The sequence below is a fragment of the Rhinolophus sinicus genome, linkage group LG03 (assembly GCF_036562045.2).
Source record: "Rhinolophus sinicus isolate RSC01 linkage group LG03, ASM3656204v1, whole genome shotgun sequence".
NCBI classification, from domain to species: domain Eukaryota; kingdom Metazoa; phylum Chordata; class Mammalia; order Chiroptera; family Rhinolophidae; genus Rhinolophus; species Rhinolophus sinicus.
Window position 1 is genome coordinate 102,511,036 of NC_133753.1, and position 12,335 is coordinate 102,523,370.

Consider the following 12,335-nt stretch of genomic DNA (forward strand, 5'->3'; position numbering starts at 1 on the left):
CAACTCCCTGGCCCATGCTGGGATTATGAGCCTTGCGCTCTCCCTGCCCCCTCCCCCCCAGGGCAGCCAGTCACCAGTCATTGGTCAGCCATTCACAGCAGCTCTTGCCGGCTGCCGGCCACTCACACTAGCTGCCGGCCACTCACGCTGGCCACCAGCTGCTCCTGGCAGCACACAGCAGCCTGTGGCAGCTCAAGCCAACGTCCGGCTGCTCATGGCAGCCCAGATCGAGAGAGAGCTGTTGTTCAGTCTTAGCTGTAGAGGGTGTAGTTCACGAGCCCATGTGGGAATTGAACCGGCAACCTCGGCATTAGGAGCACGGCGCTCCAACCACCCGAGCCACTGGGCCGGCCCCGGGCTCAAATCTTTACTACTGAATTCTGTGGTCACTGCAAATCCATGACTAAGAGTTTGCCCCCGACCTCCAAGGCTAGAAAGAATCAAATGATTTCCAAGAGACCAAGTTGAACTAGCTGTGGATTTATCCCAATTTATACAAGGATTTCACACAAGAGTGTGAATGCAGGAATTGGTATTAATGTACCAAAGCATGTCCGGCTTTGTTTAGCCTCTACTTAGACCTGCACCCTTCTCGTACATTTCTTGGAAAGGTTCTCCTATCCCATAGCTTTACACTCAGCTCCAGTACACAAATGCTCGAGCACCTATTATTGCACAGCCACTCACTCCCCAGGTGCAGTGATTCAGGGTTAAGAGACTCTGACTACCGCTCCAGCCAAGTGATGACTGACCAACTGCTTAGCACAAACTACAAACAGAAAAAAAGAAAAAGCTTCAGCCAGCTCTGAACAAGAACCGACTTTCCACCACCTTCTCCTGTCCCTCAGTAGTCCCACCAACTTCAAATCCCGCACAGCCTCAAGCAGCCACGGTTCAAGGACTTGGCTTGTGGGGCCTGAAATAAGCACTGCGAGCTAAACAGGATGGGTCACACCGAGGACTAAAACTCCCAATTTGTTGTACTATTTCTGGGAGGGGATGGGCTTGCAGTTAGCAACGGGGCTAGCTGGTAAAGGGATGACCAGGTGACAGGCACACTGTCCCAAGGATAAACTTGACTCTACTAGCATGCTTTAACCACTAAGCCCATTAGAACTATGGATAATAAAATGTAACAGATCTTGAGAACAAATGATTTGCTCTCTGCTGTCATGCCCACGAAGTAACTTCTCTAAGGTCATTCGTTAGATAAGTACGGGCACAGGAACACTCACTCCTTATGCTCAGTGACCTTGCTTTCCCACTCCCACACGCCACCAACAGAAGTAACAGTGGGGTTTGGGGCTGACCATAGAAGAACGGCAAGGTTTGCACGTATCACATTCCTAGCTGGCATCGGATCTCACCTGTGGCTTGGGTAACTCACTGAAAGACAAGGTTCTTACAAGCCCAGAATTTTTTTGGCAGCCAACAATTGGTCACACTGCATGCATGTTTCAAGGTTACAGAGGAGCCCCGTGGTACAAACATGGGGCAGGAGCAGACAATTCTTGCTCAGAGCTTTACCGTAAAGCCAAAGCAAGTGTTCCAGAAGTTGGCAATATCAGGAAGGAAACCTCTGAAAGCAGGCACCCAAAGGACTGCTGAATACCCTTCACTCTCGAACTTTCAGGGCTCTTCATTTTGGGGCCTCTTTCTTGGGCATCGAAAAGCCTCCTTTTCTGGACCGTAGGGGTAGGGACGCGCAGGTCATCGGCTAAGCTGGGCGGGTGGGTTAGAAGGAGAGGGCGGTTCCTTCGGACCCCAGCAGAGAGGTAGACTATGGAAGGCGAAGGGTTCAAGACTGGAAAGGCCATTTTCTGAGGGCTGACTGGGGGCTGTTCCCCTTCCCTCCTCTCTCCAATTAAAACCGCAAGGTCATGATGATGAAGACTGTGAGGAGAAGCAAGACGAAAGTCGTGTCTCGGATCTCGTCCCAGCGGAAGCCTTTATTAGCCCGGTCCTCCTGCTGCTTGCGAAGGGCCTCACGCCGGGCCCTCAGACGCCGTTCACGCTCTAGCTGTTCTCCGTAGTGCGCCTGATAGAAGGCGTCAAAGTTGAACATGGTGCGGTTGGCTCCCGGCGCGGCCTGACCACTGTGGTGGGTCCGAGAGGAGGGCGGTGGGGCGCGGGGCGAGCCCGGGTCCGCTGCGGACATCTTGGAGGGCCGGACGCCAGGTCCGCGCAGGTCTACGTCGCTGAGCAGGCCCCGGTCATACTTGCGGCGCAGGGTGGCACTGCCCAGCACCACGTATGCCTGGGAGATACGCGTAAAGCGCTCGGCAGCCTCGGCACTCCCCGAATTGCGGTCCGGGTGGTAGAGGAAACTCTGCCGGTAATAGGCCGCCTTGATTTGCGCCTGCGTGGCGGTGGAAGGGACGCCGAGGACTTCATAGAGCGCCGTGCGCGAGTACGGGCCGTCGCCCCGGGAATAAGTCCTCGCTTCCAGGCCCAGGCCCGATACCCGGTTTTGTGGAGGTCCCCGGACCTGCCACAACCTCCACAGAACCAACCACGGCCACCTCAGGTTGCGCTTGGCTGCCATCTTGGAAGGGTCTGGCGGGCGGTGCTAAGATAAACTGGCCAATAGGAGGCGTGCGTTTTTCTCAGCATGTCGGCCCTGTAGCCAATCGAGTAAAAAAGAAGGCGGAGAGGGGAGTGGAGCATGCGTATTGCGAGGCGGGCGCAGGACAGATGATATAAAAGCCGGCTCGGAGCGGGTTCCCCCCCCCCCCCTTCCCCAGCACTAGTTGTACCGCTGGGGCGTGAGTATGTCGTGTCGCCGAGGCAGGCCGGAGCTCGGCGGGCCCCCGGAGCTGGTGAGGCCTGTGGTCCGCGGGCACCTCTTTCTCCTCTAGGTTCTCTGCGTCCTGGTTTCTTCCCCTACTCCCCTTTTCTCTTTCTTTTTCCCGCAGTATTACGACCAGAATGAAGCCCGGAAATACGTGCGCAAGTAAGGGAGCCTGGATGTTGCGCGGCGTTGGTGGTCGGTCGGGAACCCGCATGTTGCCCTGATTTGGGGCCTTGCTTTAAAAGCACGCAGAATTTGTGGGGGAAGGAAGGGATCTGGGTTGATACCATTCTTTTATAATGGCAGAGTCAATTTTAGTGTAATCTCTGAACCATATGGGCCTCAATTACCTGGGCATTGTGATGGGCGTGATCGTGCCTTTTTCTAGGTTGTTTTCAAAGTTACTAACGTGACAACTCGTTTTAAGCCTGTGGTAAAATAGGTAGAAGACAGTGGCTACGTGGAGGGGGTTAGTGCTGTTGGGAGGAAGGAGATAATATTCATTGAATGTTTTTTATGTGCCTCTCTTTATGTTATCTCATTAAATCCTCATGACAACTGTTGGTGTAATATCTGAATTTCATAGAGGGTAGATATTTGTTACACAAAGTCATTTGACAAGTGAAGGGTAGAGCAGGGACTTCCAGACCTACCTTTCTGATGCACTGTCCTGAATAAAATTCTACAGATACTCTATCTTGGGAAAACCCTATGTACTATATAGGCCCGTTTTGTTCAATATGATAACCAGTAGCCATCAGCCTCCTATCAAATATGTCTAGTCTGAATTAGTTAGGATGAAGAAAATGTAAAATATTTTATTGATAATTTTTTATGTTGATTATGTGTTGAAATAGTTTGAGCATATTGGGTTAAGTAAAATATATTAGGTACATTGGTGGGGTTAACTATTAAAGTTAATTTTACATATTTCATTTTAACTGTGGCTACTAGAAAGTCATATGGCTTGCATTATATTTCTCATGGACAGCACTGTTAATAGGTTTTGTTGTGCATTGTTGATCTTTATATATGAGAGTAACTGGTGGGTAATTCTTCCAGAAAACATGTTCTTATGTAATGCAACATCAAAGCCTGATAGATTTGAAAATACCCAGTGGTTGGTCATTAGCTAAGTGATTTGTTCTCTTCATATTAGCTTTGCGTCTGGTAGTTATAACTTGTGTCACAACAAAATAACATGTTACTGTATTACATGGACATTTGGGGTCACCTTTAAATAGTTTTAGTTGAGTTTGTTGACCAGGAAAGAGTACTTTGTTCTTTTTCTTTGGCTGTTTTTGGTCTGGGTGCAGTTTTAACCCAGAACATTACCACTTACTTGTGTTTCTGCCTTCACAGCTCTCGGATGATTGATATCCAGACCAAGATGGCTGGCCGAGCGTTGGAGCTCCTTGATCTGCCTGAGGATCAGCCCTGCTACCTGTTGGATATTGGGTGAGATTCTGGGTCCCAGTTCATATTGTCCAGGTCGTGGGGCATTGTTGCTACTCACACGGTTGCATCCCTGTTTGATTGTATCTTCCAGCTGCGGTACTGGGCTGAGTGGAGATTATCTCTCGGAAGAGGGGCACTATTGGGTGGGCATTGACATCAGCCCTGCCATGCTGGGTAAGTATGTCTCGTTTAGCGCTGGGATGGACTACCCTCCTGAGTATGGAGCAGCTGTACATATTGTCTGTTTCCCTCACGTACTCTTCTCTAATGTAGACGCAGCCTTGGACAGAGACACGGAGGGAGACCTGCTTCTGGGGGATATGGGCCAGGGCATCCCTTTCAAACCAGGCTCCTTTGATGGTTGTATCAGGTCAGAATCTTCCATGTTCTGCTTTTAGTCCTGCAGGCCAGTGCTTCCCATACCTGGCTGTGCAGCAGAGTCTCACAGGATACTTAAAAATACACATACTGTGGAATTTTTAGATTCATAAGGTCAGAGCAAGGCCCAAAAATACGTGTTTTTTAATGTTTCGAAACTATTTATTCCTGTGATTATCTTACATTGCCAGGTTCAGGCACCACTGGTACAGATTCTCTGTCTGCTTTGAGTGTGTGTGGTAGGGGAGGAGTGGTTTTCTGAGCCACTAGGAGCCATCTTGCCTCCTTTTGGAGGAACTGTAGTGAAGAGTGGCCTAGACTGCTCCAGTCTCTTCAGCAGCTTGGGAGTCTTTTCTGGAGTATCAGGGTCAGGTTTTGAGCACGTACATAGTACTTTGATAGTGGATCTTAGACCATTGAAGCTACTGTTAGAAACATGATGTTGTTCTTTGTTCTCTATGGTAGGAGTTGCATAGTGTTTCCTGTAGTATTTTGTTAATGAAGTGGAGGTACGGAATAGGAGAGGAAGTCATAGTTTGATCATTTTGTGGCAGGGAGCCCTCCTTCTGTGAGCAGTAGGAATGCAGTGCAGGGAGAAATTTGGATTTGAAGATTTTCTTCTAAGATAAGAGATTAGCTTACATCTGGGAACAAGATTGGGGGGAAAAAAACATTTCAAGGATAGCAGTTGCTTTTTAGTAATGATTGGGTGAGATGTTCTAAGCTGCAGAAAATCAAAGGCCAGTGGCATGGTCTGTATGTTTTATTAGTAAATGGTCATTTTTAGTTTGTTTTTAAGAGACGAGATGTTAAGGTAAGCTTTTTCTTTTTTTTTTTTTAACATTTATTAAATGTAAGACATTATGTATAGTGTGCTATGGAGTTTGTGGAACTAAAATACAGCCCCTGCTTTTAATACTCTGCATGGTTTATTAGGCGCTATGAGACATGGAGCAGGTTAAACGTGAGGCTTAGTCTGGGGTGTGCCGTAGGGAGTTATGGAACCCACCAGAGTTGTGAAGAGAGAAGCAAGAGAGCAGAGGAAAACCTTGAGAAAAGAGGGCTGGGGTTGGGCCTCCAAGGCTGGGAGGAATTTGGATAGTCAAGGAGAGGTTTTCTGAGTGAGGCAATAGTGTGAGCGAAGGCTTGGAAGTGGGTGGGGAGAGGAACCTGATAGATCGTAGGGATGGATGAGAGATTTCATGGAAGTTGAGATTGTGTGGGGTTGGGTCCTGGAGAGCTTTTAACTCCATTCTGAAAAGTTTGGGCTTTATTCAGTAGTTGATGGGAACTGGGGAGTGACAAGATCAGATCTGTGTTTTAAGAGGATTATTTAAGAGAAGAAGAGAGGTGAGATAAGTTAGGTTGTTGAAACAATTGAGACGGTAATAAGTGCTGACGTAGGAGAGTGGTTGAGGGAAGGAAAAGCTGGGCGAGGCAGTGGGACAAACCAGCAGGGTTTGGGGTTCTGTGGGGGGGTGTGCACAGGACTGAGGAAGGGAATGCCACAAAGGAGGGCGTAGTAGCTGCTCGAGGTATTAAATCGGGGGATTGTGCAGACACTTACCAGGTACAGTTGAAGGAACTGATTTTGGAGGAGAGTGAATGGATGGCTTTGTATAAATACTGTAAAGCATGTGGGTTGGGTGGGTGGCAGAGAGAGTTGATATAGTGAGTAATTTTGAACTTGAGATGCTTGTGGAAGCAAGGTTAAGAAAATGTTTCTTTGGACTGCCTGCGAGGCAGTTCATGCTGACCTTCTGCACCCCGTTAGTTCCCGTGTTGTAGTGTAGTGACCTGGAGTGGGCCTGCACGTGCCAAGAAAGGGAGTGGTGGGCAGGAGGGTTTTACCTGGAGATCGAGGATGTGTGGTGTTTGTCCTGAAGAGGCGGGGGAGCAATGTGTGCCAGTCCCTTTCCTGACTAGGTCCCTTCCTTTTTTTAGCATTTCTGCTGTTCAGTGGCTGTGTAATGCCAACAAGAAGTCTGACATCCCTGCCAAGCGCTTGTACTGCTTCTTTTCTTCTCTTTATTCCGTGCTGGTGAGTATGAGCTCTCACCTGGGCTGGCTGCCTAGCCCTGCCTTGTCCTGCAGGTGGGGTGATAAAGTAGAGGCATCCCATGGCAAGGCCATTCAGATGGGACTGCATGGCGTGGCAGGACCTTATTGTGCTTCCTTCTGTCCAGGGTCTCAGCCTAAACACATCTCAGGGGGCTGATACAACCTAATGAAATGCAGGAAACGCTGATGTCAAAGTCTAAGACCGATTATAATTCCTGTGTCACTGCTGAATTGTAGTCAGAAGTTGATTTGGGGACATAGACTTCACAGAGTGTGGGGACGTCATGTCAGGCCACACCGAGCTCACCTTCCGGAGTCCCACATCCTCTGACTCCCACCCCTCCCTTCCACTGCTGATGCTCACGTGGGGAGCAGGGTGGTTATTTACCTCTGAGAGAGCCTTTATTTATAACTGGTGGTGGTGATTTCCATTGTTTACTAGGATTAGATGATAGTTTGAGATTGTAAGCCCTAAAAATGAGTTCTTTTATGTTTCTGAAGGATCCAGGAGTTTCTTGGTCTCTCTGGTGTCCCTACCTCAGCCCTGGCTTTCCCAGGGTGGGTTGTTCCTGCAGATGGCAGGCTGTTCTTGTATATCATGTGGTTTCCGTCCTGTTCACACACTAGGGTTAATCCTGAAATTCTGAGGGTGTCGGCCTCTGGGCTGAGACGTCTTCCTGCGTAGCTTTCAATAACCAGCTCCCTGCTATATTCAGGTCTCTGCTCAAGTGGTCCTCTGAGAGAGGCCTTCCTTGAACCTAAAGGAAACTCAATAGTCTTCGGTCACTCACCATCCTTTTTCCTAATTTCTTTTTCTTTTTGGCACTTAATCATTACTTCCTGTAAATTAGATGCTTCCCCCACTAAAATGTGAGCTTCAAAAGTTCAGAGGCTGTGTCTTTTGTTTGTGGCTGTATACCCAGCCCTAAGAACAGTGCCTTGTACATAATGGAACTTGGTCAATATTTATTGAATGAGGAGGAGAGTGTCTGGGTCCTGACCCATGGGGTATTTGTAAGACAGTGATGTCTCTGCTTCTTGCAGGTCCGTGGAGCCCGCGCTGTTCTGCAGCTGTACCCTGAGAACTCAGAGCAGGTGAGCTCTTGGCTACTGAAGGTGCAGGGAGGGGTTGTCCAGAACAGGTAAACTCCCCATGTCCTGCACCTCACTCACCTGCCCTGCACCTCACTCACCTGCCCTCCTGCTGTTGGGAGATGACAGAACAAGGAACTGAAGGCTGGTTGGTAGGAAAAGGGAGGAATGAGAACCCAAGAGTGGTCCCTGTGGCCCCTGATGGCATGTTTTATGACCTGATGTCCTAAGGAAGAACGGCGGTATCTGCTGGGATGGGATAGGGCATTATCATCTCTTGACAGATAAGATGGTATCACAGGTAGTGTGATATATTACTGGTTTCCATACCACCTCAGCAGTTGTCTGTTCTGTGAAGTGTCATGCAATAGGAAGGAGGAGGTAGGAGGTGCAGACTCTGAGAGACACACGATGAGCTGTTCCTGACTCACACCATGAATGAGTGTCTCCCAATTGGTGGTCGATCATTTTCTGAGACTGGAATGGAGAGATGGGTCCCTGGGCTAGAATTGCTTGTTCTCTAATTCCACCGAGGCAGGTGTATGCCATGGCTGGTTCTAGCCTGCACGTTCCTCTATGTGGCTTTGGGGCACTCAGTTGGGAACAATCTGATAAAGAAGACCTTCAGTTCTCCCAGGCAAAGCCTATCCTGGGTCCAGACTGGCTTCTTAACGGGAATGAAGGAAGCGTGTGCTCCAGTGGCCTCCCTGCATGACTCACCGCTCTTCTCTCCTCAGCTGGAGCTGATCACAACGCAGGCCATCAAGGCCGGCTTCACTGGTGGCGTGGTGGTGGACTACCCCAACAGTGCCAAAGCGAAGAAGTGAGTGGTGGGGGCCAGGGTGCTGCCTGCGCTGTGGGAGGGGGTGGCGGTGTGGACGCAGTGCTGGGCTGGGTCCCCAGGGCGCAGAGAGGAGGCCTGGACTTTTCTGCACCTGCTTATGGAAGGGAGGGTGAGGGCTTGCCTTGCCCCGCACGGCTTTTTGAGTCCAGCCTTCACCTCATACTTTCTTTTTCAGGTTCTACCTCTGTTTGTTTTCTGGACCATCGACCTTTCTGCCACAGGTGAGGGACCCTGCCTTGTAAGTCCATGTTGTGGGTTCCCTTCTTGTGGGACTGGGCCAGTCCCTGTTGGAAGGTCTCAGGTGTGGGTACCCGGGCCTTCTGGGGTGGTGTAAACGTGTTGAGAAATCTCCAAGGTGATCTAAGAGCGCTTTGGCTCCCGCAGGGCCTGAACGAAGTTACGGCTGAAGAGAAGGCCAAGGAATCCACATTCACGAATGAGAGGTATAGTGGTTGTTCAGCCCTGCGTCAGGTGCAGGGCTGCTGCTGGTTTATTAGACGTGGAAGAGGAAGGTGGAAATGGCAAGACCACCCATTTCTCTGCTTTCCCCACGTCTCGGCCTCAGATGTGGCAGTGATATCACGGTGGTCACAGAAGGGGAAACCCCTTGGGACTGCGCCTGCTCCTGCCTTGGGATGTCTGTTGGCAGCCCTGCAGCCGTCTCCACTTCTTCTCTGCCTTTTTTCTCGCCATGCCTGGCAGTCTGTCCCCACCTTCCCTGAAGCCCATCCTCCACTTATTTACTCTCCTGGGCCATTCCCATCGGCACACAAATGTGCTGCACAATTTCTCGTCTTCAAAAAGCCTCCCGTAGCCCCGTAAAAACTTTGAGCTACTATCTTGTTTATCTGCTTCCCTTTATAACAAAACTGCTTGCCTCTTATTGCTTCCTCCCCTCCCGTCTCTCAGTCCTCTTTGGCTCATGCTTCTGTCGTATCATAGATTGCTCGTCAAGGCCACCGCCAAACTGTCTTGCCAAATCTATGGTCACTTCTCAGTCTTCTTTTCCTGCTCTGTCCTTAAGTCGCCTGCTCAGTAGGAGCTGATACCTGCTTAACACTTTCCCCAGTTGGTCTCCCACCCACTGTCCTGGTTTTCTCTTAACCTCACTGGTTGTCACTTCTCAGTCCACTCTGCTGGCCCATCCTCAGGGGCCCATTCTGGACCCCTTATCTCTGTGCTGCCTTAACTTCTAGGCTCATACCTTCCAGATCTGTATCCTTGGTCTCACTCCTACCTCTCATTTCCAGGCCGTCTTCTAAGTATCCGTCCTTAAACTTCCCACAAATGTCTCGAACAAAACAGCTCTTGGTTTGCACCCCTAAACCTCTTTCCTCCATTCTTGACCGTTCTCATTCATTCCTGTCCTCCTTATGTCTCACATCCAGCCAATCCATCAGCAAGTCCTGCACCCCACCCCTCAGTGTATGTTGTGGACCCTTTTAGTTCATGAACACTCTCTACAACCTAAGTCTAGGTCGTGTTGTGTCATTCCTTTGGTATAAAATGTCACCCATTCCCCCTTGCTTAATGAGGAGAGGGCACATTCCTTGCTGGTGTTCACACCTCCAGCCAAGTGAGATTGAGATTCTGCCCCAGCCAAGTGAGATTGAGATTCTGAGATTTTTTTTTAAGTTCTTTTTTTTGTGACTCACTTTTGTTAGGTCTTGCAGTCTGGCTTCTACTTAGTCCACTGGTCCTCAAGCAAGGGGGAGACTTCCATAGGAACCAAATTACTCAATCCTCCGCAGACCCTCACACTTCCATTTGGACAGAAGAGTCCAGGCACCCAGGACTCTTCTGTTCCCTAACGTTCATTCCTTTTCAGTTTCTCATTTTCATGTATTGCTTATCTGGAATGCTGCCCCCACTGTCTGCCTATAGAAATACCAGCGTATCTCCGTGGCTCTTGTTTTTCCCAGAATCTGTGCTTTTCCTTTCCCAGCACTCCCTTTGCAGCTCCTGGGCCTGTCAGCACTTGCTTTGCCTAGTGAGGATAGTCTGCCCCAGCCTAGCCATGAGCTCTTCAAGGGCAAGACTGCTTCATAGCCATTGTAGAACACGCATGAGCCGTGCATTCAGGTGCTCGGGAAATGGTGGTCATTCAAATGGCAAGCAGCCCTGCATGGGGTGAGTTATGCTGGAAACAGTGTGATCCCAACTGCCAGGTGGGGATGTGGTTTGGGAGCCCAGGCTTCCCCTGTTCTCAGGGCCTCTCTCCCGTGAGGCTGTGGGGGGTCTCTTTTCTCCTCAGCCGGGGCTGGAGGCCAAGATCAGCCTTTGAGGATCATTGTCGGGGCTGCCACAAGCGGGGCAGCCTTGTTTTCCTACCTCAGACAAGTGTAGTTGCTGGGAGTCCCTACTTGATGGGATATGCTGATGCCACAACCAGACTAGGGCCGTAAGTGGCAGCAGTGGCATGGGGCCTCTAGCTTTCTGTGGCTACTTAGGCTCTGGTGAGCCGTTACCCCAAAGGTAGCCTCGTCCCCTGCCTGCCCGCCCGCCCCATGGGCAGGATGTATGCAGACACAACAAGCAGTCTACCACAAAGATGCCTGTGAGTGAGTGGGGCCTCGTCTCTGTTGCCCTCCTACCAAACTGCTGGAGGTGGGTGTTACAAGGCTGGGGGGTGTCCAGAGTGGGACTTCTGTTGTAGAAGGGCATCGGGGGAAGCTCAGCCTTGTTCCCTGCCTGAATTAACTTGGGTGCCAGCCAGGCCGTTCTAGCCATCAGCTCATAGCTGTGTCTCTTGCACAGGGTCCGGAACAAGATTGCGAGGCGGGGGTTGGTGAGGAAGAGCCGTGAATGGGTGCTGGAGAAGAAGAATCGGTGCAGACGACAAGGCCGGTGAGTACCTGGCCTGGGGGGAGTCTGTGGCCACTAACGGCTCACCTATGTTTGAAGGGGTCCCAGGGATTGTTCTTTTTTCTGAGACTCTTCTGTCCTTCCCACCCGTTATTTCTTCACCACAGGGAAGTCAGACCTGACACTAAGTACACTGGCCGCAACCGCAAGCCCCGCTTCTGAGCAGTCAGCTGCATCCAGTGGCACAGCTCGGGGTCCCGTTACGAGCTGTGCCGTCCAGCCCAGGCACTTGTCTCCGGAAAGTTTGCTGTATTGAAGTGCCCACTTCATACAGCTGGCAAAATAGTTTTAGAAAAGTTCTGAAGTATTTTCATTAAACAAAGTTCTGAGAGTATTTTATTTTTTATAAAAGCAATAAACCACTTTCTGTGGGACTCTGGCATTTTCCAGCTCTGATTCTAAACAATTTTCTCAGGTTCCTCTGTTGGTGGGGGTACTACTTGACTGCACAGGTACGAATTAGGTTTATAGATGTGTGAAAGCACTCAACCTACAAGGAACATAGATAAATGCCGTTAATTTAGGGCTTATAACACTAGGCAAAGTTGGGAAGGATGGGCAGGATAAAATGTATGCATGGTACCCATTGGCTGGTCATTCAGGCAGCAGCCCTGCGTGGTCCGAGTTATGCTGGAAACAGGCTTGTGCCCAGTGCCTGGTTTCCCTGTGGTCTGCAGCGCTTGTCCAGCCCATGGGCCAGGCTGCCCTTTGGCCCTGAGCTGCATGGGCAGCTGCTGACCCAGCTCAGGGGCTTGTCTCCGGTCTGATCACTAGTGGTCAGCAGGGCAGGTCCTACCTACCTTGGGGTGTGTGGGGGACTGTCTAGCAGACTAAGAGAGGGGACCC

The 12,335-nt window shown here is 50.2% G+C and overlaps 2 protein-coding genes and 1 non-coding gene across 4 annotated transcripts; 2 read left to right on the forward strand and 1 right to left on the reverse strand.

Moving 5' to 3' along the window:
* Positions 1-464: 464 nt before the first annotated feature.
* Positions 465-2,587, reverse strand: DNAJC30 (DnaJ heat shock protein family (Hsp40) member C30). The gene has a single exon (XM_019754993.2). It carries the CDS (start codon positions 2,543-2,545, stop codon positions 1,865-1,867), a length of 681 nt encoding a protein of 226 aa, XP_019610552.1. The 5' UTR covers positions 2,546-2,587; the 3' UTR covers positions 465-1,864.
* A 106-nt stretch (positions 2,588-2,693) lies between these two features.
* Positions 2,694-11,863, forward strand: BUD23 (BUD23 rRNA methyltransferase and ribosome maturation factor). 2 transcript variants are annotated; one of them, XM_019754992.2, is made up of 12 exons: positions 2,694-2,819; positions 2,916-2,953; positions 4,154-4,249; positions 4,341-4,423; positions 4,523-4,619; positions 6,572-6,668; positions 7,733-7,783; positions 8,518-8,603; positions 8,800-8,845; positions 9,009-9,067; positions 11,382-11,471; positions 11,597-11,863. In XM_019754992.2, the coding sequence occupies exons 1-12, from the start codon at positions 2,772-2,774 to the stop codon at positions 11,649-11,651; spliced, it is 846 nt and encodes a 281-aa protein (XP_019610551.1). In that variant the 5' UTR covers positions 2,694-2,771; the 3' UTR covers positions 11,652-11,863. The 2 variants fall into 2 exon arrangements, with proteins under 2 accessions (XP_019610551.1, XP_074184528.1); XM_074328427.1 differs by lacking the exon at positions 2,916-2,953 and having other exon boundaries at positions 2,731-2,819.
* On the forward strand, positions 10,835-10,966 carry LOC141570930 (small Cajal body-specific RNA 20). The gene has a single exon (XR_012495372.1).
* Positions 11,864-12,335: the final 472 nt, after the last annotated feature.